Below are 22352 nucleotides of genomic sequence, written 5' to 3' on the forward strand. Positions count from 1 at the left end.
CCCCCCCCCCCCGCCTCCTCCCCGCCCAGCGGGTCCTTGTCGCGCGGACAGCCAGAGAGCGCGGAGGGCGCAGCCTGGGTGCCAAGTTCGGAGCGATGGGAGGCGCCCACTCTCAGAGCCCGAGGGGCCGGGAACCCGCCGGGGAGAGGCCCCCGAGACCCAGAGAGACCGCGTGAGTCCCACAGCCCACCCTGGGGCCGCTGCTGGGGAGTGTGCGTGCCAGCCCGGAATGGAACCGCCCGGCGTTGGTCCCAGAGGGGCTGGGAAGGTGGGGTTCCCACTCGCGGTAGCGGGGGCGCGAGGGCTCCGGGTTTGGCCTGATAGGACACGCCGCCCCGAGCCTCACCCTGCGGAGCCCTGGTGGCGCCACGCTGGGGAGTGTCCCGCTCGCACCCCACTGCAACAAAATGACTCCCAGTCGGGAGTGCAGTCCTGCTGGCGTCCTCTCTGCACGGGCGGGATAAGGGGACCCGGAGTTGTTCCGCACTTGTCCAAGCAGGAAAACGCACATGTCCTCAAGGACTCTGAAACATTCGCGGGGCAGAGCTACTTAGAGACAGATGTAGATATTAGAAAGACTTGAGTCTCAAAGATGACTCGGGTCGCGTTAGCCTTCAGGATACGGGAATTTGATGCAATGCTTGCTGCTTACAAGCACTCCCTCTCTTGTTTGCTCTGAGGGCTTCGTGATGATCTCAGAAAAAGGGCTGTATTGTAACAGTAGCAATAGGCTTTTGTTTTGGGACAGAAGCAATTGGGGACACCAAATACTGTAATGCAAGCTGTGGAGGGAAATTTTAGAGAACGCGATTTAGAGGAAGTCCCACAGTTGAAAAGACCATGCTGCTTGCCAGAGAGGTGATCCAGAACACTTGGCAGAAAAAAAGACAAGTTGATTTGAGAACCCAAACAGCCTTTGAATTTTTAATTTTTTTAGAGTGTATGTGTGGTTTGGAGGTGAGGTAATGCCAAGGAATCCATACTCTTTATTTTTCAATTCAGCCAATGCCAAAGCTATTTAGTTTGAGAAGGATACACTTAGCTATCGCATACAGGCAGCCTGCGATGGGAGGACTTTTTGATCATCCTTGCAAGGCAGAGTAGCTCCCTGAATATCCAGATGCTTGATGTATTTGTGTCTCCTGATGTTTATGTGATCACTAATCTGTTGTTAGGTGCCATGGAGTCGGTTCCGACTCATAGCGACCCTGTGTACAACGGAATGAAACACTGCCTGGTCCTGCACCATCCTCACAGTCTTTGCTGTGTTCAAGTCCACTGTTGCAGCCACTGTGTCAATCCATCTTATTGAGGATCTTCCTCTTTTTCACTTTACCAAGCATGATGTCCTTCTCCAGGGACTGGTCCCTCCTGATAACGTGTCCAAAATATGTGAGACAAAGTCTCACCATCCTTGCTTCTAAGGAGCGTTCTGGCTGTACTGCTTCCAAGACAGATTTGTTTATTCTTCTGGCAGTCTGGTATAATCAATATTCTTTGCCAACACCATAATTCAAAGGCGTCAGTTGTTCTTCGATCTTCCTTATTCATTGTCCAGCTTTTGCATGCATATGAGGCGGTTGAAAACACCATGGTCTGGGTCAGGCGCACCTTACTCCTCAAAGTAATGTCTTTGATTTTTAACACTTCCGAGAAGTCTTTTGCAGCAGATTTGCCCAATGTGGTGTGTTGTTTGATTTCTTGACTGCTGTTTCCGTGGGTGTTAATTGTGGTACCAGGTAAAATGAAATCGTTGACAACTTCAGTGTTGTCTCGGTTTATCATGATGTTACTTTTTGGCCCAGTTATGAGGATTTTTGTTTTATGTTGAGGTGCAATCCATACTGAAGGCTGTAGTCTTTGATCTTCATCAGTAAGTGCTTCAAGTCCTGTGTGCTTTCAGCAAGCAAGGTTGTGTCATCTGCATATCACAGGTTGTTAATGAGTCTTCCTCCAACACAGCTGCCCAAGAACGAACAAATCTGTCTTGGAAGAAGTACAGCCAGAGTGCTTCTTAGAAGCAAGGTTGGCAAGACTTCGTCTCACTTACTTTGGACCCATTATCAGGAGGGACCAGTCCTGGGAGACGAACATCACACTTGGTAAAGTAGCAGGTCAACGAAAGAGAAGAAAACCCTCATCGAGATGGATTGACACAGTGGCTGCAACAATGGGCTCAAACATAGCAACGACTGTGAGGATGGCGCAGGACCGGGCAGTGTTTTGTTCTGTTGTACATGGGGTCGCTATCAGTTGGAACCAACTAGACAATACCTAACAACAATAATCTATACTGAGTGCAGGCAGTTTATTAATAATAATAATAAAAACACTCAGGCACTTACCGTGGGTGAAACATTGTTCTGAGTGCTGCAGTAACCCCCAATAACACTGAGTGAATTTCTATATTTGTCCTCATTTTCCTGGTGAAGAAAGTGAAGCACAGAAAGATGAAGTAACTTTTCCAAGATCACACAGCTGAAAAGTGGTTGACTCGAGTTGTCTAACTCCAGCCCCATGCTGCAGCTGCCCCCCGCCCATCCTAGAGTTAGGACTATGGTAAGAAACAGTCAAACTTTTTTTCAACTATCAGAATGCACACCCCCTTTTTTTCTTTAGTTCTCCCTGAATAAAGGAGAAATCTGAATTAGCAATGCTTAATAAGAAGGAATTACCAAAGTTGATTTAACTGTTAAAAAACAAACCCGTGAGGCAGTATAACACGGACATGAAGTTATGAGTTTCGGAGGCAGGTAGCCCTAGGTTCAATTCTAGACTCTGTGCCTTTGCAGTTGGAGATCTTTTATCAGTTCCTTCACCTCTCTGTGTCTGTTTCCTCATTTTCAAAGGGGAATAATAATAGTACCTACTTCATGGGCTGTTCTGAGGATGACATAAGATCATGTATATACGGTAACAAGTTGTAGTTTTATTTCTGAACAATATGTTGTTTTAGCCAAGGATGAAAGTTGATTATACTTTAACCTTTGTAAATGAGTGGCAGAGTTGACTGTGTAACTTGAGAGTAAATATGGGAATCATTCACTTATAGCATGCTGAAGAAATGACAGTGTTTTCTGTGTAGGGTTCAGCTGATAGGGTGAGGAATTTGATTGTCAATTGTTAAATTATGCCAAGGTTGGCCATAGTTTAAGGATCTCTCTCCAATGAGGTTCTGCATTTAAAAAAGCTTGCACAAAAATGATCAGCATAAAAGTCCATCCTTGGTCTTCGCCTGGGAATACAGCCTGGGGATGCCCTTTCTACACCAGGAAGAGTACGTCCAGAAGCACATAAACACGGGTAGTCAGTGCTGGGATTATCGGGCTCATCAGAGTGTGCAGGCTCTGCTTACCAGTGACTGAACCTTTGCACACCACTTGGCCCATACCAGGTGAAAGACACGTTAAAAATAGGAGATTCCGCACATGTAGTATATATGAAAAGCAAAAGATGTGCTTTTTATCCAAGCACTGCTTTGTTCAGATGTACAAGCCACGAGTCTCTCCAGAGTCCAATAAAGTGGGAGGTTCACTGTTATCATCACCCGGTTGCAGACTTCCTGCCGGACATATGGCTGCCGTGGATAACAGTGACCTCAAGGGAGTTCTCCTACTCAGCCCCTGGCATTTTTTGAAATCTATTGTTCCTTTTAAAAAAATAAATACATGGGCAATACATTAATACTTGCATTTGTCTTTTGAGGGAGAAACTGTGTTTCAGAATGTTCACAATTTATATTTCAGAATAATTTAATCAGGGATTAAAAGTAGCTGGGTAAATATCTCCTCTCCCCTTGGAAGTCTGTTGTGAAATATAAACAACTAGAGCTGTAAAAGAAACGTCTGATTTTAAGACGGAGTCCTTGGGTGGTACAAATGGTTAACGCGCTCAGCTGCAAACCAAAAGGTTGGCAGTTTGAGTCTGCCCAGAGGCACCTTGGAAGAAAGGCCTGGAGATCTACTTCCAAAAAATCAGCCATTGAAAACCTATGGAGCACAGTTCTACTCTGACATACATGGGGTTGCCATGAGTCGGAATCGACTCGACAGCAACAGGTTTAATTTTAAGATAAAACTCATTGTTATTGAAAATTCTAGCTGTGTCCTGTCCCCAAACTCAAGGAAACTAATCAGCTGGCTTTGGTAAAGGCTAGGGGCACATTTCACTTAATTTATTCAGGGAGGCTGCACATTACGGTAATTAAGAACAAAGGCCTTGAAGTCCAGCAGACCTGGGTTTGAATTCCGGGTAGATCACTTACTAGCTTAGCTCAGGGAACTTTGGGAAATAATTATTTCACTCTTAAGTTGGACAAATTTCTGCATTTTTAAAATGGCAATAATAATTGTGTCTACTTTTTGAAGTGGCATATGTTATTAGCACAGGTCCTGGCACTTGGTAGGAGCCTTGGTGGCACAGTGGTCAAGAGCTGGGCTGCTAACCAAAAGATTGGCAGTTTGAGTCCACCAGCTACTCCTTGGAAACCCTATGGGGCAGTTCTGCTCTGTTCTATAGGGTCACTACGAGTCTGAATTGACTCGAAGGCAATGGCTTTGGTTGGGTGACACTTAGTAAGTGCTCGGTAAATGAATGAGTTATTATTAACTCACTTCCATGTATATGTATTTATGAACCAGATGTTATGCAAGGTTCTTCCAAAGAGAAGGTTGACTTGTGTACTGATGCAGCAAGGCCTCTTAGAGAAATGAGGCAATAACATTTTTGAGTCAGTTTTTTTCCTCAGTTAATGTCCATTTTCCAGAAATGCACTTTCAAGAGGATGGGAATGCATTTGGGGATGTGGTAGTTTAGTGAAATGTTTGAAAGGTAGTTCAGTGACATGTTTGAAATCAGTGATTGCTTAGTTGATTATTTTTGGCATTGTGATCAGGATGGGTCTAGGTGTAGTAAATGATTTGTTGGCAGAGATTTGAAGAACAACACAAAGCAGGGCCTACTCTTCATTAGCGAATATGATGTGTAACAAAATTCATCTAGTGCTTGTTTAGCTTGCCTGCCTGGAGTACAAGATGTGCACCTGTTGTGGATTCTTATTAGTTAAATTTCTAGACTGATCTTGGTTTGCACTTGAAATATAAAATAATGGAATAGACCAGTGGCAAAATCAGGAGGAGTTTCTGAAATCTCAAGTGTTTTGCCCTGCACCTTTCAGAGTGTGTGAATTAGATGCAGTAGGGATCTGAGAGAGGTGAAAATATATAGTTTTTAGGAAGGGGATGTTGATTGGCTGCTCTTCATCTCCAGTGAAGCCAATGCAGAAGGAAATAGTTTGAGTTGCATGCAAGGGGATTTTTCGTGTGTATACATTGAGTTTAGATACAACTTCTGAGGGTAGTTGAAATAGTAGGAAGAGTTAATATGGGGAGAAGAATTTCTCTCTGCAAGTCTTTAAAAAGTGGGATAAATCTCTATCTAAGATAGATACACTAAGGGAATTCATATATTGTTTTTTGAATAGTATTTTATCGTGTTTTCAGTGAAAGTTTACACAGCAAAATTAGGTTCCCATTTAACAATTTCTACATAACTTGTTCAATGACATTGGTTACATTTTTCACAATGTGTCAGCATTCTCATTATTTCCATTCTGGTAGTTCTGTTTCCATTAATCTAGTTTCCCTGCCCCTCCCCCTTACCTTCTCATCTTTGCTTTAGGGTAAATATTGACCATTTGATCTCACATAGATGTTTTTGTTTTTTGTTTTTTTAAGGAGCACAGCGCTCACAGGAGATATTGTTTATTTCATGTGTCAATCTGTTATTTGGCTGAAAGGTGACCTCTGGGAGTAGTTTCAATTTAAATTTAAAGTGTATCTCAGGGCAATAGTCTCAGGTGTTCCTCTAGTCTCAACTGGTCCAATAAGTCTGGACTTTTTAAGAATTTGAATATTATTCTACATGTTTCTCCCATTCTATCAGGGTCCATCTATTGTGTCCCTGATTAGAATGTTTAATAGTGGTAAGCAGGTACCATCTAGTTCTTCTGGTTTCAGGATTGATGAGGCTGTGGCTCATGTAGGCTATTTGTCCTGTAGACTAGTTTCTTCTTTGAATCTTTGGTTTCCTTGTCTTTTGCTCCAGATGAGTAGAGATCAATAGTTGTATCTTAGATGGCCACTTGAAAGCTTCTAAGACCCAGATGCTACTCACCAAACTAGGATGAAGAACATAAACTTTATGAGCTATATCATGCCAATTGACCGAGTTGTCCCCCAAGACTATGGTCTTAGCCTTTAGATTCAGAAAACCGAATCCTGCAAGATGTTTGGTTATGTCTAAGAAGTATCCGTAGCTGTGTCCCCTGGGTGCTTTATTTTATATATATGCATATGTATATGAGTACATATGCAGCACACATGTACATGTATATAGGTATGCCTATAGATACACCTATACATGCACATGTATATACACATATATACCTACCTATACACATATATGCCTACATACCTACCCATTTAACCACGCACATATTTTTGTTCGTTGTCACTATTGTTGCAAAATTGTGTATATTATAGCATTTACCAAAAACATCCCTGATTCTTTTGTACTTCTTAGTGACATTATTTACCTTGGTCAAGTTGTGCACATTTACCCACATTTGGTATTACCTTTCCCATCACCAAAAATAACAAGTGTCTACCATCTAGAGGGTGATTCCCCCTTTCTTTCCCTCCCATCCTTGATAACCAGCAATGAACGTTGATTTCTGTATGTATACCTATTCTTGTCTTTTTATAAAAGTGGGATCATACAATATTTGCCCTTTTGTGATTGATTTATTTCACTCAGCGTAATGTCCTCCACATTCATCCATGTTATATTTCAAGGACTCATCATTATTCTTTATGGCTGCATAATATTCCATTGTGTCTATGTACCATATTTTGTTTATCCATTCATCCATTGATGGGCACTTTGGTTGTTTCCATCTTTTTGCTGTTATGAATAGTGCTGCAATGAACATAGGTGTATATGTGTCTGTGTCACTTCTGTTAGGTCTCTTGGGTATATAGCTAGAAGGGGAGTTGCTGGATCATAAAGTAATTCTATTTCTAGTTTTTTGAGGAAGCACCATGCTGTTTTTCATAGTGGTTCTACCATGTTACAGTCCCACCAGCCTTGGATAAGGGTTCCAATCTCACCACATCCTCACCAGCATTTATTGTTTTCTGTTTTTTGGATCAGTGCTATTTTAGGAGGGGTGAGACGATATTTCGTAGTTTTGATTTGCATCTCTAATGGCTAATGATCGCAAGCATCTTTTCATGTGTTTGTTGGGAAGTGTCTGTTCATGTCTCTTGCCCATTTTTTAATTGGGTTGTTTGTCTTTTTGTTGTTGAGTTGCTGAAGTTTTCTATATATTTCAGAGATTAGACACTTATCGAATATGTTGTTCCCAAAGATTTTTTCCCAGTCTGTCAGTTGTCTTTTTACTTTTTTTTTTTTAGTCTTTATTCCATAAACACCTGGTTACAAATTGCACAGATCGAAAATAAAGGCAGGGAAGGGTGTGAGGAAGATTTTTGTGATGTGTATGGGTAGGGGAGAGGGGAAGGAGTTGGGAACGAGGCCAGCCCTCTCCAACCACAGTTCTGGACAAGGGATACGGCCCTGTAGCAGGGGCTCTGAGGAAGAGGTGGACAAAGATCCAGGACAGCTGAGGGATGGAGGAGGCTCCTGGGCCAAGAGCTTACCCCCAAAGATCCTTCCTTCACTGCATGCGTGGGGCAGAATGGGGGAGGTGAGATGATAGAGCAACAAAATGAAAAATCAAGTTAGCGGTTATGGGAGAAGGAGTCATCATGGTAAGGGAATTAAATAAAGAAAAATAGGTAAAAGGAGCCATGAAAACTTCTCCCTGAGATCCCCAGGGAGAGGTGGGGGCAGCTTGCCTATTAATGTAATATTAAATTGGGGGTGGGAGTTGGAGACAGAAAAGTTATGTCAGGGGTTGATTTCTCAGCCTCTCACAGTTTGTACAAGAGAGGCTGCGGTCCTGGGTCCTTCACCAGTCATAGTGGCGGGACTGTCGGGAGGAGGAGTCCTCATGTCCCTGTAAAACCAGGCAGGGAGGCCCCTCGGCCCTTTGTCCCCCACCCGCTGAAGCCTCATGCCCTGGAAATTCAGAGGGCGTCTCCTTCCTCCACTCATCATCAAATGCTGTGGCCTCACTCTCGTCCAAGTTGATGTAGTCCTGCCGCTCTTTGTGTCCCCGGTGTGGTGGTTTTGGGGCGCTGGAAGACGGGAGCCCCGTCTCGGATCTAATCCACTGTCCAAGACCCCTGCAGTCCTCGGTGTCTCCTGGATCTGCCCCGTGCTGAGCGCATCTCTGACATCTGTTGGTAGACTTTGGGGGCACTATCCCCCATGTTGGAGTAGGAAATGACAGTGAAGGAGGAAAAGGTCTGGCAATTGCCTCCAGCTGTCGTGTGTTCTGTGTTCCCAGTTTTGTCGTTCATCATTCCAAACATGTCCAAGAAGACACCCGACATTCCCAGCATCCCAAAGGGAGAGACAGCCCTCGGCTGGCAGGCCTGGAGCCTGGCGTGTTGCCATCTGTGATGCTGAGGAAGGGGCTATATCCAAAGCCACCTGACAACATACCGCTCACATGCCAACGGTGAATGGCAAAGGGGTCCATCAGGAGCATGGGATCCTTAGGCTCCACGTCCCTCATTAGCTCCAGAAGGCTACACACGGCCCCCTAATCGGGGCTCAGCTGCCCATCTGGCCACTTTCGGCTTTCGGTGCGGTGCAGGCTCAGGAGTTGCCGCCAGGACGAGGATTGAGCTCCTCGGCCTCCCAGGCCGCCTCCTGCAGCTGCCAGCGGCCACCTCCGTACCCCACCTCGGCCTAGGGAACTGTGTCGTTGTACTCTTTTGATAAAGTCTTTTGATAAGCATAAGTATTTGATTTTTGTAAGGTCCCAGTTATCTAATATGTCTTCTGCTGTTCGTGCATTTATAGTTGTGTTTGAAGTTTATTTTTAAAAAAGTTTAGGTCTCATAGTTTGTCCATAAGTTTTCTTCTAAGAACTTTATAGCTTTAGGTTTAACATTTAGGCCTTTAATCCATTTAGTTAGTTTTTGTGTATGATGTGAGGTATGGGTCCTGTTTCGTTTTTTTGCTAGTCAATACCCAATTTCACCAGCACCCTTTGTTAAAAAGACTGTTTCCTCCCCCTTTGAATATACTTTGACCCTTTGTCAAAAACCAGTTGATCGTAGATGGGTGAGCTTACTTCTGGTTTCTCTGCTCTATTCCACTGGTCTGTGTGTCTGTCATGAACCAGTACCAGGCCCTTGTGATAACTGTAGCAGTAATATGTTTTGATATTGGGGAGTGTGAGGCCTCCTACTTTATTCTTCTTCCAGTATTGCTTTGGCCGCCTGAGGCATCTTTCTTTTCCATATAAAGTTGGTGATTAGTTTTTCCATTTCAGTAAAGAATGTTGTTGGAATCATATATAGTTTTACTTCATAATTTCTTGCCTCTTTTGGCCTTGCCCTGTCCTCAACCCCTACACCACAGCCTCTCCCAGCTGGTACATGTTCAGAATTAAAAATCAAGTAGAGGGTAAAAAAAGAAAGAAAGGCACAGCTGCTGGTATCCTGAACTAGGGAAGTGAATCATCTGAAGTCTGAGCGGCTAGTAGCCAGAATGGGCTGTAGGGACACATGAATTTGTAAACCCACGGTCCGGAAATGAACTGGTGCAGTCCCACATCACCGTGGAACGCGGAGCTCCCTGCTCTAAGGAAGCTCACTCTGGCTATAGAGGGGTGATTTTTTTGTTTTGTTTTGTTTTTGCCATCTCTCTTTCTCTCTCTCTCTCTTCTGGCTCTTTCTCTTTACTGGTGACAGTCAGCCAGCCTTGCATGCTAGATTGCCTTTAGGAGGGGATTTGCTGCCTCAGAAACTCCCCTTCTCTGTTCTCCTCCTTCCCCGCCCCAGCCAGGCTTTCCGCCCCAAGAAGTTTGCTGAGAATCTACTGTGAGCCAGACACTAGAGCACGGAGTATTCAAAAAGGACCAAGATATGGGGAGGACCCCGCCCCCACATTCTCTCACCCCCAGAGGAGGCAGGAAACTGATAATCACTGTGAGGGTCAGAGGCTCAGAGATCAGGCAGCAAGGAGCCCACCAGTTCCCAGAGAAACTGACCCTTGAAGGAGTCTTGAAGGATGAGTTTGCCAGGTCAGAGGGTGGTCCAGGTAAAAGGAAAGCATGTGTGAAAGCCTCGGGTTGTCATGGGGTGGGCATATCTGGGAAATGGTGAAGGCTTGGCTGTAGTAGGTGGGTAGGGTAAATGTGAAAGGGAGTGGAGGGTTGGGGAGACAGTGAGTCTGGAGAGATGGATGAGGGCCGGGCAGGGAGGACTTTATGGGCATGTGGGAGTTTGGAGTTAATTCCAGGAGCCATAGATGGTTTCAGCAGAAGGGTTCGTCATGGATAGCTGCAGACTGAATTGGAGACAAGTATTCTGACAGAGGGGCTCAAAAAGATGATGGGGGTACTTGCAACCACAGCTTCCCCTGATTCTCCCAGCACCTCATTGCTCGCCCACAAGCAGCACAGCCAGGTTAGATTTGCCTTTTTCAACCCCTTATCTTGTCTTAGCAGCCCTGGTGGTACAGTGGTTTCTTTCCCTTTTTTTTAACCCTTGATAGTTTTTCTTTTGTCATTCTCATTCATTCAACAAATGTTAATTTTCTCTTTTTATACTCATTCATTGAACAAATATTTATTGACTGCTTACTTATGTTCAGACACTGTGAATATATTTTATTATTTATATGGGAATCTACACCAGCAGAAGAAAGCAGTTCTAAAAGTATAAAGTCTGAATATTCATTTATAATGTTTGCGGCAGGACATTTGCCAGAAGGGCAGGCATGTGAAGGTGGCAGTATGAATGGAGGGGATGTGTGACGGTGGAAAAAAAGGACATTCATAATTGAGCTTTTATCATACAATCTTACACCAGCTGTCAATCTTCAGTCCATTTTAAAGTTTTCACTGTAAGCAATTTAGCTTCCTCTGCAGAAATGGAGGCGCTGTCAAATGCTCCCAGGTCATCTGCATGCTTTGTCAGGCTTATGCTTTTCCTGGACAGTGTAGACTTTATTTTTGGTACTAATATGATATAAAGTGGAAACCCTGGTGGCATACTGGTTAAGCACTACAGCTGCTAACCAAAAGGTCGGCAGTTCTAATCCACCAGGCACTCCTTGGAAACCCTATGGGACAGTCCTACTCTGTCCTATAGGGTCGCGGTGAGTTGGAATCGACTCGACGGCAACAGGTTTATGATATAAAATACTAGCAGATTTTTATAAGGAATGGCAAATGATAAACTACTGTTCTATACTCTTCCTTTATCTTCCAGCTCTTTTACCTGTGGAAACTCTTTTACTTGGAGAGTTATTAATCACAAAATTCTCACTTTGGGATTTATTCATTCTCAGAATGCTTACGGTTAAGGATACTTTGGATGTGATTTTTCTTTTGTCTGTACATAGTGTAATTTCACAGTAATCAATCCTATGGTATGTTTGCTGCAAATGTTATTAATAACAATTCTAGGCAAATGTCTCAGTTATCTAGTGCTGCTGTAACAGAAATACCACAAGTGGATGGCTTTAACAAACGGAAAATTATTTTCTCACGGTTTAGGAGGCCAGAAGTCCAAATTCAGAGCGCTGGCTCTAGGGGAAGGCTTCCTCTCTCTGTTGGCTCTGGAGGAAGGTCCCTGTTTCTTTTGAGCTTCTGCCTCTGAGTAATCTTCATGTGGCTTGGCATCTCTCTTCCCCCATCTCTGCTTGCTAGTTTGCATTTAATTGCTTTTATATATCAGAAGAGATTGACTCAAAATACATGCTACACTAATCCTGCCTCATTAACATAACAGAGACAACCCGTTTCCCAAATGGAATTATAACCACCAACATAGAGGTTAGGATTTACAACACATATTTTGGTGGGATTCAATCCTTAACAGCAAAATAAATTATATTTTCTTAGATTTGGGGGATGTTATGTAGTTACTCACCTGAAAGCAGGATTGCTCTTTTTCTGAGAAAATCCATACATCTACCTCATCCTGCATGTCCCCATAATAAGCCTGCTGGCATGGTATACCGGAAGTAAGGATGAGAGGGCTCAGAAATCTTGCAAAGATGTTTTGTTTTAGAGTAATAGCTCCTAATAACTTCTTTGGGTCACAGATCCTTTGATAATAAGATGTAACTTTTGTATGTGTGTGTGTTTTTTTTTTTTTTGTTTATTGTTGTAGTTTAAATGAAGTTTACATTTCAAGTTAGTCTCCCATACAAAAATTTATATGTACATTGTTATGTGACCCTAATTTCTCTCCCCATGCTGTGACAGCACACTCCTCCTTTCCACCTGATTCCCCATGTCCATTCAACCAGCTCCTAACCCTCTCTACCTTCCCATCTCACCTCCAGACAGAAGCTGCCCATTTAGTCTCTTGTATCTACTTGAGCTAAGAGGCACACTCCTCACGAGTATCACTTTATGTCTCATAGTCCAGTCCAATCTCTGTCTGAAGAGATGGCCTCAGAAATTGTTTTAGTCCTGAGCTGATGGAGAATACAGGGACCATGCTTTCCGGGGTTCCTCCAGTCTCATTCAGACCATTAAGTCTTCTTACTAGAATTTGAGTTCTGCACTCTACCTTTCTCCTGCTCCATCAGGGACTCTCTGTTGTGTTCCCTGTCAGGGTGGTCATTGATGGTAGCCGGGCACCGTCTAGTTCTTCTGGTCTTGGGCTGATGAAGTCTCTGGTTTGTAAGATGTAGCTTTTATAGACTGTTTCTACATGAAAATACACATATACACAATATGTAAGAATTAAGAGTATCAGACCCTGGTGACTATATACTCTCTCATGGACCCTATGAAGTGAGTATTATTGTCTCCATTTTACAGATAAAGAAACTGAGTCCTGGAACAGTTGAAGAAACTAAGGTCACAGAGCTAATAAATGGTGACAGGGGATTCAGGTCTGATAGTCCTGGCTGCAGCAGAGCAGACAAAGTTACCAGTCATTCCCAGAGCGGGTCTGCCACCCAGGCAACTCATTAACCAGCAGAGGCTTCTGTTTGTCTGCAATAAAATAAGTTTTTATGGCTCTTCCTCTTCTGATAGCATACTTTCAGGAGAGCAAATGTTTGAGAAAACATTGTCCAGCCCATTTTGTAGATAAAACCCCATTTACTATGCGTTTACACAGAGCAAAGAGACTCCTGGGTTTCTTTGCTGAATTATTTTTGTCTGCGAGTCTTGCTTTCTTAACCATTACAGAATGTTATGTTTCTATGACTACATCAACATTGTTCTTAAGTAAGGGTTTGAGAAAACAAAACTAGGAAGGCATGGTGAAGATACGATGCCAGACATCATCTTCTAAGCATTTCTCCAATAGCATCTTCTCCTATCTTCCCCTTCCCCAGTCCCCTTCTTTGACTTTTCAAACCTGTGTACACAGGGTACAGGGGAAGGGAAGCCTCTAGCACGGTTCTGCAGTGCAACACCAGATGTGTGATTGCGAGCTTGGGTGAAATGCTGTCTCTCTGGCTCCCTTTTGGGTTTGAGCAGTTCCTACCACTGGCCCCCCCGAGCCCTGTGTTGACCGTGTAAGATTCAGGCAGTGGAGCGTCTGGGTAAATGTGTGTGATGCTGTGGCTACTGATAAATGTCCAGTGGCTCATAGGAATGACATTTGGGAACACAAGACCAGTTCTGAGTAAGGTGTTGTGCGGGGGGGAGGGGTGCCGAGTCAGTCCCAACTCATAAAGACCCTATGTGACAGAGTAGAACTGCCCCCATTGGGTTTCCTAGGCTGTAATGTTTATGGGAGCACATCACCAGGTCTTTTCTCCCTCAGAGTAGCTTGTGGGTTCAAACTGCCAACCTTTCGGTTAGCAGCCAAGTGCTTAACAGTTGTGCACCACCAGGGCTCCTTCCTGAATAACACGGGCCACCTTTATAGTTGACACCTAGAGTGAAGGTTGGTAGGGTCCTTTGAGGATGAGATTAGAAGTGAAGAAATATGCCCAGATTTCAGGAATACCTGGCAGTAATGGGGAGGGAGAGAGACAGATGTAGCATTCACTGGAGTGGGCTTCTTTCATGCATTTTCTACCTCCTTCCTGCTTCTCGCCAAGTAGAAGGCTCTGTTCTCCAGTCTTCCCACCAGAGGGCACCAGCCACCATCCACTTGGCCTGCAGGGAGCAAGACCATTTCTTCAACCAACTCTTTGCTGGGTGGGATAAAATGAGAAAGCCGTTCTGATACTAATTATGCATGTGGGGGAAAAAGAAATTGGAGAATTAAAAGGAAGACATTTAAATTTTTGATACTTTCCTTTTCTTATGCTGTTTGGGCTCCTACCACTCATGGATGTGGTATCTCTACCACTCATGGATGTGGTATCTCTCTTCACTCCAAACTGCATGATTCAGAGCATATTTTTTTGTGGCTTCTGAGGAGTTGGAAATCTACCCCCTCCTTGTTGTTCGCTGGGTAAATTTCATTATAAAATGCCTGTGTTAGATGCAAGTGGAGCTTATTATGACTTTTTTATATTTATAGATAGACAAATTTTGAAGAAATTCTCTTCAAAAGCCATTTGTTGATCAAATGTATAACAAAACTTTCTGGTGCCCTCTGGTGGCCGTTCTAGGTCCTGGCAGGCAAATCTGTAGAGTAGCCGAAGGTTTTATTCAGAGAGCAAGACACCAATTCTTCATTATGAAGAGTGGAAAATTATTCAGAGACCAAAAACCAAACAATTCCAACACGCAATTGACTGGCTCTACCAACATCTGTTTTTCTCAGTGTTTGTTGCCCTGGGCCTAGACTGTTTAATTTTTTAGTTTCCCTTGTGTTTCTCATTTGGTAATCCTTTTCCAGTTTATGGTCTTTTTCTTTTAAATAAAAAATTGTTTTTATACCCCTCATAATTGTCTGTCTTGTTTGATTGATTCCATAGCACTGTATGAATGGTTGGTGGGGCTGGGGAGGGAGTCTTGCGGTGGGACTGTAGTGTGTGACTCTGTGTGTATGCTTCTGTGTATGTGTGTGTGGCTGTGTGTGACCCTGTGTATGTGTGTGACTGGGTGTCTGTATGTGTGTGACTGTGTGTGTATGCATGTGACTGTGGGTGTGTGAGACTGTGTCTGTGCACATGAGTGTCAGTGTGCCTGCGCCCTGTGCTACCAGCCCTGACTTTCCCACACGTCTTTCCTCACAAAGCAGTGACAATTTCGCATGTAGAGATATCAAAAAACTATGGTTTCTGCTACTGAGCTGAAGAGCCCTATTCAGGGCTGTCTTGTTGCTCTCTGAGTACTCTTAGCCGACAGTGTCAAAGCCCATATTTCTCACGTCCTTTACAAAGCAGAGAAGGTTTTTTTTGTTTGTTTGTTTTGATGCTGCGTTTTTTATCAGCATAAAAATATCTCCCCAAGAGCAGTAGCTTTCCTGCCTTCTGAATAATTGTGAGGGGAGCATGGATTTCAGTTCACATTTCTCTTCTGCAGTCAGTGACATCACCGCCCTCAGGTTTTCTCTCCCTCCCTCCTCTCTCCCCCTCCCCCAGACTCTTTCCCTTCACACATTTGAAAACTCTCTGTGTGGCAGCTGAATCATATTGTTTCCTTTTTTGGTCATACTTGAGCTTTCTTCCATTTTTGTCACTCGGAGGCTTGGGATGTGTGAAACAAATTGGTTCCTCGCATTATCCTGTCCGTAATGTGCCTGTTTTATATGGCAAGTTCAGAGAGCGAGCGGTTCCCTCAGCGTGCCTTGCTCATACTGAGAGCTACTCAGTAGACAATTTTGAATGAGTGAATTTAATGAAAGTGTGGATGCTGAAGATAAGATTTTGAACATCTTAATTGGGAAGAATCAACATCTAAAGAGAGAAAAGAAAGACACCAGCATAAGGAGTCATAGTATCTCTGAGAGTTAGGGAAATTCTTTAAATTTGGCCCTGAATGGTGTTGGCGAGGGGGAGTGAATTCTGGGAATCCCTGAGGCGGCTTTTTACCAAACAGATGTACCAGGAGCCGTGGAATGAGCCTGAAGAATGTTGCCACACAATCTCCGTGTATCCATTGCTGGCACCCACCAGCCTGGGAAATGTGTCCACCAGTTGTCATTACTTGAGGCTTAAAGAGCATCTTAAATAAAGGGATTATTGAACTGAGAGGTCAGTGACGAATGAAGACGCCCATCATGTGCAGAGTCACATTTCAGCATGTACTGTCCACTGATAGGGCTGAATCGGGCTCAGCCACCCCTTGGTATGCCTGCTGAGGCCGTTTCTCTCATAGGTGGCTCCTGTGGGCAGCTTCTAGTATGTCTCCCACCCTCAGAGTGCTGAATTTTCTTCAGAATCCTGACAAAGGGCAGGATTTGACAGAGGAACAGCACGGGGTAGTAGTAAAAAAGGTTTGAGATGGGCCTGGGCCATGTGCCCTTTGCTGAACCAAGTGCAGTGGCCAGTGAGTGGGGGAGTAGAGGGTGGAATATGCTGCTTAGTCAGGCTTGAGTCACTCCCCATCCCTGCAGTGGGAGTGGGGTGATGGGCCAGGATCTCCAAGCCACATGTACCAGCGTGGGAAGGGGTGGGTCCCCATAGAAAACATGGATTGTTACTGAAGAAGGAAGAATGATATTAGGCAGACAAGAATAGTAAATAACCTCTTACAGCTATAATTTGGCAGCTATGAGTTTGGTGCTGGTGGTGCTGTGGGTTCATGACTTTTGTTAAGATGACTCAGAATATTTTGGAGGAAAGGAAATAGTGATGTTCAGTCCACAAATACTATTTTGAGGAGGAAATATTGAACTTACTGCTGATCAAAAGCTTTTTGTCTCTAGTTTGGGTGTTGAAGACTTGTTTCTTGTATAGAGTGAGAGGGTCTACAGGGTGTCTGACTGAAAAAGAACAATTATTTAAGGCACTTCAGTGGCATCTGCATCACCTGGAGCATTTGTGAAAACTTAGATGGCTGGGCCCCATGCCCAGAGTTTCTAACTGGGTAAGTCTGAGGTGGGGTTCAAGAATTTGCATCTCTAATATGGTTCCAGGTGATGTTGATGCTGCTGGTCCGTTTAGTACTACCCATTTAAGGAATAGGACTTAAATATACACTTACAAAGAAGGGAGGTAGGGAGGAAGATCATCAATGAATCAATAAAAACGTTAAAGTATATTCAAACTTCATTAGTAATTGTCTAGTTATCTAGTGCTGCTAGAACAGATATACCACAAACTGGCTTTAACAAACAGAAGTTTATTCTCTCACAGTCTAGAAGCTAGAAGTCGAAATTCAGGGTACCAGCTCCAGGGGAAAGCTCTCTGTCACTGTTGGCTCTGGGGGAAGTTCCTTGTCATCAATCTTCCCCTGGTCTAGCAGCTTCTCTGCGCAGGGACCCCAGGTCTAAAGGACAAGTTCTTCTCCTGGTTCTTCATTCTTGGTGGCATGAGGTCTCCTTATCTCTCAGCTTACTTCTCTCTTTTATATCTCAAAAGAGATTGACTCATTGTCTGGGGTCTTAAAAGCCTATGAGCGGCCATCTAAGATACTCCACTGGTCTCATCCCTTCGGGAGCAAGGGAGAATAAAGAGAACAGGATACAAGGAAAAGATTAGTCCAAAGGACTAATTGTCCACAGCTACCAAGGCCTCCACCGGACTGAGTCCAGTACAGCTAGATGGTGCCCGGCTACCACCACTGACTGCTCTGACCAGGATCACAACAGAGGGTTCTCGACAGAGCTGGAGAAGGATGTAGAGCATAATTCTAACTCACAAAAAAAAAAGACCAGATTTACTGGCCTAAAGGAGACTGGTGAAACCTCGAGAGTATGGCCCCCAGCCACCCTTTTAGCTCAGTGTTGAAGTTACCTCCGAGGTTCACTGTTCAGCCTGAGAGTGGACAGCCCCGTAAAACCAAATGAGACTAACGAGGTACAGGAGTCCAGTGACAAGGTCCAGAAAACAGAAGGGGACAAGGAAGCTGGTGATAGGGAACCCAAGGTTGAGTAAGGATATTGTTGATGTGTTGTGAGATTGTTAACCATTGTCATAGGGCAACATTTGTAGTAACTGTTAAATGAGAAACTATTTTGTTCTGTAACCCTTCATCTTAAATGAGAATAACAGCACAATTGGAAGAGCGTAGTCAATGTCACTGAACTGTGTATGTAGAAATTTTTGAAACGGTGTATCTTTGGCTATGTGTATTTTCACCAAAAAAAAAAAAAAAAAAGGTTGAGAATTTAGAGGGTTAATATGTTGTGGGGTTGTTAACCAATGTCATAAAACAACATGTGTACTACTGTTTCATGAGAAACTATTTGTTCTGTAAGCCTTCACCTGAAGTACAATAAAATTTAAAAAAAAAAGTGATAACGTAAATCTGTATTTATTAAAATAGGGACTATATCATTAAATGAAAATAAACAAGTTGTCAAATAACAAAAAAGAAGAAAAAAGAGATTGACTCAAGATACAAGTTAATCCTGTAAACTCAGTCCTGCCTCATTAACATCACTGCCTTTAATCCTGCCTCATTAGCATCATAAACCAAAAAAAAAAACAAAAACAAAAACTATAACTCGTTGCCATGTGGCAACCCTATAGGACAGAGTAGATTTACAACATGTAGGAAAATCACATCAGATCGCAAAACAGTGGACAATCACACAACACTGGGAATCATTTTTGGGGCACACAATTCAATCCATAACAGTGATCAAACATGTTCAAATGAAACAAAAAATGACATCTTATTTCTGCCTGTTCGTAAAGTTTTATAAGATTGTCTGAACTCAGTGTTGATTAAGATTTAGGAAAAGGCTGTCTCCTACACTGTTGTTTAAAAATGTGTCTCATTACAACCTTTCTGGAGGGTGGTTCCTGTATATGTGTCAACGTGTAAAATGTGCTCCTGTTTTAGTAGTACAATCCCACTTCTAGGATTTTACCCCGAGAAATAATGATACGTGTGAAAAGGTGTATGCACAGGGTTGTTCATCACTGTTGCATTTATAAAGAGGAATAAGGAGCCTCCAAATAGCCCTCCGTGGGGAACGAGCTTTGTAAATCATGTACAGACACAAAAAGGCATGTTATGCACTGTCAAGAAAGATGATGCAGATACCATGGGATGGGAGAAAACTGGAACCCTTGGGATCTGTAGGGAGGCAAATTCCAAAGAGGGATTCCTTCTTCTTCCCCTGAGAAGTAGTGGGTTATAATGGAAACAGGAGGAGTAGCAGACAACTACTCACCAAGCAGAGGGTAATATGTGATATTTAAAACTATCTGTATCTCTCTATGTATCTATCTGTCCAAATAAGTACATGCTTATGTATATGTAAGGAGTCCCTGGGTACAGCGAACTGTTAAGTGCTTTGCTACCAACTGAAACGTCGAGAGTTTGAATCTACCCAGAGGCCTTTGAGAACCGTATGGATCACAGTTCTACTCTGACACACGCGGTTGCCATGAGCCTGAATCGGCTCCGTGGCAGCTGGTTTGGTTTTGTGTGTGTGTGTGTGTATACGTAAGACAAGGATTTGGAAGGTTTTGTTTATTCACTCAGTCACCAAATATTTTTGAGCAGGCAGAACAAGACAGACAAGATTCTTTGTGTTCATGGAGCTTAATTCTAGTTGGGAAAGACAGATAGTGAGTAGAAAAATATAAATGATTTGATTCCAAATGTAAAAGGTGCTTTGAAAAAATATAAAAACAGAGTATATTACTCAACCAACATTTGAACAGTAACTATATCTCAAGTGTAAGTTTTCCTTTCTTCTTTGTACTTTTCCGTACTGTCAAAAATTTATTTTTTCTAGTTACGAGGGAGGGGAGATGTGGAGAGGGGAAATCACTAACTAGATAGTAAACAAGTGTTAACTTTGGTAAAGGGAAAGACAACACACAATATAGGGAAAGTCAACGCAACTTAACCAAAGCAAAGTCATAGAAGCTTCCAAGACATCCAAACACCTTGAGGGACTGAATTATTGGGGCTGAGGGCTGGGGACCATAGTCTCAGGAGACATCTAAGTCAATTGGCATAACATAGTTCATAAAGAAAATGTTCTGCATCCTACTTTGGTGAGTAGCATCTGGAGTCTTAAAAGCTTGTGAGTGGCCATCTAAGATACATCTATTAGTCCCATCCCATCCAGAGCAAAAGAGAATGAAAAAAAAAAGCCAAAGACACAAGGAAAATATTAGTCCAAAGGACTAATGGACCGCATGAACCACAGTCTCCACCAGCCTGAGCCCAGAAGAACTAGATGGTGTCCAGCTATCACCACCAGCCACTTGACAGGGATCACCATAGAGGGTCCCAGACAGAGTGGGAGAAGAATTGTAGAACAAAATTCAAACTCACAAAAAAAAAAAAAAAAAAAAGACCAGACTTACTGGTCTGACAGACTGCAGGAACCCCCAAGACTATGGCCCCTGGCCATCCTGCTAACTCAGAGCTGAAGCCACTCCCGAAGTCCACCTTTCAGCCAGAGATTAGACAGGCCCATAAAACAAACAATAACACGTAAGGAACATGCTTCTTAGTTCAATCAAGTATATGAGACCAAATGGGCAACACCTGCCCAAAAGCAAAGACAAGAAGGCAGGAAGGGACAGGAAAACTGGAGGAATGGGGAATCCAGGGTATAAGGGGAAAAGGAGAGAGTGCTGACACATTGTGGGGATTGCAACTAATGTCACAAAACAAGTTGTGTATAAATTTTTAAATGAGAAGCTAATTTGTGCTGTAAGCTTTCACTAAAGCACAATAAATTTGTTTTGAAATTATTTTTTCAAAGACCGTGATCCTTAGCGTGGCCTACCAGGCCCCAGGTAATCTGTGCTTTCTTACTTTACCAACCAAAGTGCCACAACTCCCCTCTCACTTTGCTTTAGCCACTATTGAATGAAAGCGGAGACCCCTTCCCTCCTTAGCATCTTAGCATAGACTGTTTTCTCTGCTGGGAACACTGTTACCCCACACTTCACCATCTGGGCTAATTTCTACTCATCCTTCATGCTTGGCATGTCACTTCCTGGGAGTGAATTCCCTTGACTCCCTTATCTCCCGTGGTCCTCCCTGTATTTGTTTCCTGTGGCTGCCACAACAAAGTACCAAAAACTGGGGGGCTTAAAACAATAGGGTTTTATTGTCTCATGTATTTGGAGGTTAGAAATCTGAAATCAGTGTGTTAGCAGGACCATGTTCTCTCTGAAGGCTCTAGGGGAAGATCTTTCCTTACTTCTTTCTAGCTTTGGGTGGTTTCCTGCAATCCTTGGCGTTCCTTGGCTTGTACCCGCATCACTCTAGTCTCTGCCTCTGTCTTCACATGGCTGTCTTCCCTCTGTGTTTCTTTGTCTCTATATCTCTTCTTCTCTTTTATAAGGACAGCACTGAGATTAGATTAGGGCCCACCCTACTCTAGTATGACCTCATGTAAACTTAACTGATGACATCTTCAAAGACCCTGTTTCTGAACAAGATCACATTTACAGGTACTTGGGGTCAGGACTTCAGCATATCTTTTTGGGGGATGCAATTCAATCCATACCACCCCCTGCACCCACCCCTCAGCCTTCTTACAGCCCCCTGCACTTTCATACTATACATGACGATTTATAAGTTACATATTTGTGTTTGCTTACTAATGAGGGCAGGAGCTGAATCTGTTTTGTTTAACACAGTGTTTAGCAGTACCTGGCAAAACTTGGTCATTTGATAGAAATCTGTAGAATGAATGAATGAATGTATACATGTATGTATGTATGCGTTATTTTACCTTAAGCAATAAAGGTATTTTAAAATACTTTTAAAACAAAGCACAACATGATTTGCATACAAAAGAATTCTTTATTTTATAAAATAATTCATGTTGCCTTTTTCAATGAAGTGAATTTTGTGGGGGAAGTCATATCTCTGTTACATATACTAAGTGTGCATATCCTTTAGGGTTGGGGAGAAAGTCCAGAATTCCTGTCATCCACCCAGGAGTGTGGGTGGTAGTTATATAGACTTTGGTGCCTGAGTAACCTTCCAGCAATCCCGAGTATCATGGGGATTCATCTGAAAATGAGGATATTGAACTCAGTGGTCTTTGACAAAGGTCCTTTCCAGCTAAAAATTCCTGTGGTTCTGTGAGATTTGGAATGGTTGCCTAGGTTAGGAGTAAGTGGTTTATCATTTGTTCAGAAAACAATTTAAAACAAAATACTTTCTACTCAATAGCTATTTATGCCTT

The 22352-nt window shown here is 43.1% G+C and overlaps 1 protein-coding gene and 1 pseudogene across 4 annotated transcripts in view; one reads left to right on the top strand and one right to left on the bottom strand.

The window, feature by feature from the left end:
• Positions 1–56: 56 nt before the first annotated feature.
• TACC1 (transforming acidic coiled-coil containing protein 1) overlaps positions 57–22352 on the top strand; it is a 104908-nt gene continuing 82612 nt past the window's right edge. For 2 of the 4 annotated variants that reach the window (XM_023737856.1, XM_023737858.1), the window contains exon 1: positions 57–172. In XM_023737856.1, the coding sequence (XP_023593624.1) occupies positions 96–172 (77 nt within the window). In that variant the 5' untranslated portion in view covers positions 57–95. The remainder of the gene's footprint in view (positions 173–22352) is intronic. The other 2 variants (XM_023737861.1, XM_023737860.1) reach the window with 2 other exon arrangements.
• LOC101342946 (myeloid leukemia factor 2 pseudogene) lies at positions 8033–12134 on the bottom strand (annotated as a pseudogene).

The sequence above is a fragment of the Trichechus manatus genome, unplaced genomic scaffold, assembly GCF_000243295.1.
Source record: "Trichechus manatus latirostris isolate Lorelei unplaced genomic scaffold, TriManLat1.0 scaffold00109, whole genome shotgun sequence".
NCBI classification, from domain to species: domain Eukaryota; kingdom Metazoa; phylum Chordata; class Mammalia; order Sirenia; family Trichechidae; genus Trichechus; species Trichechus manatus.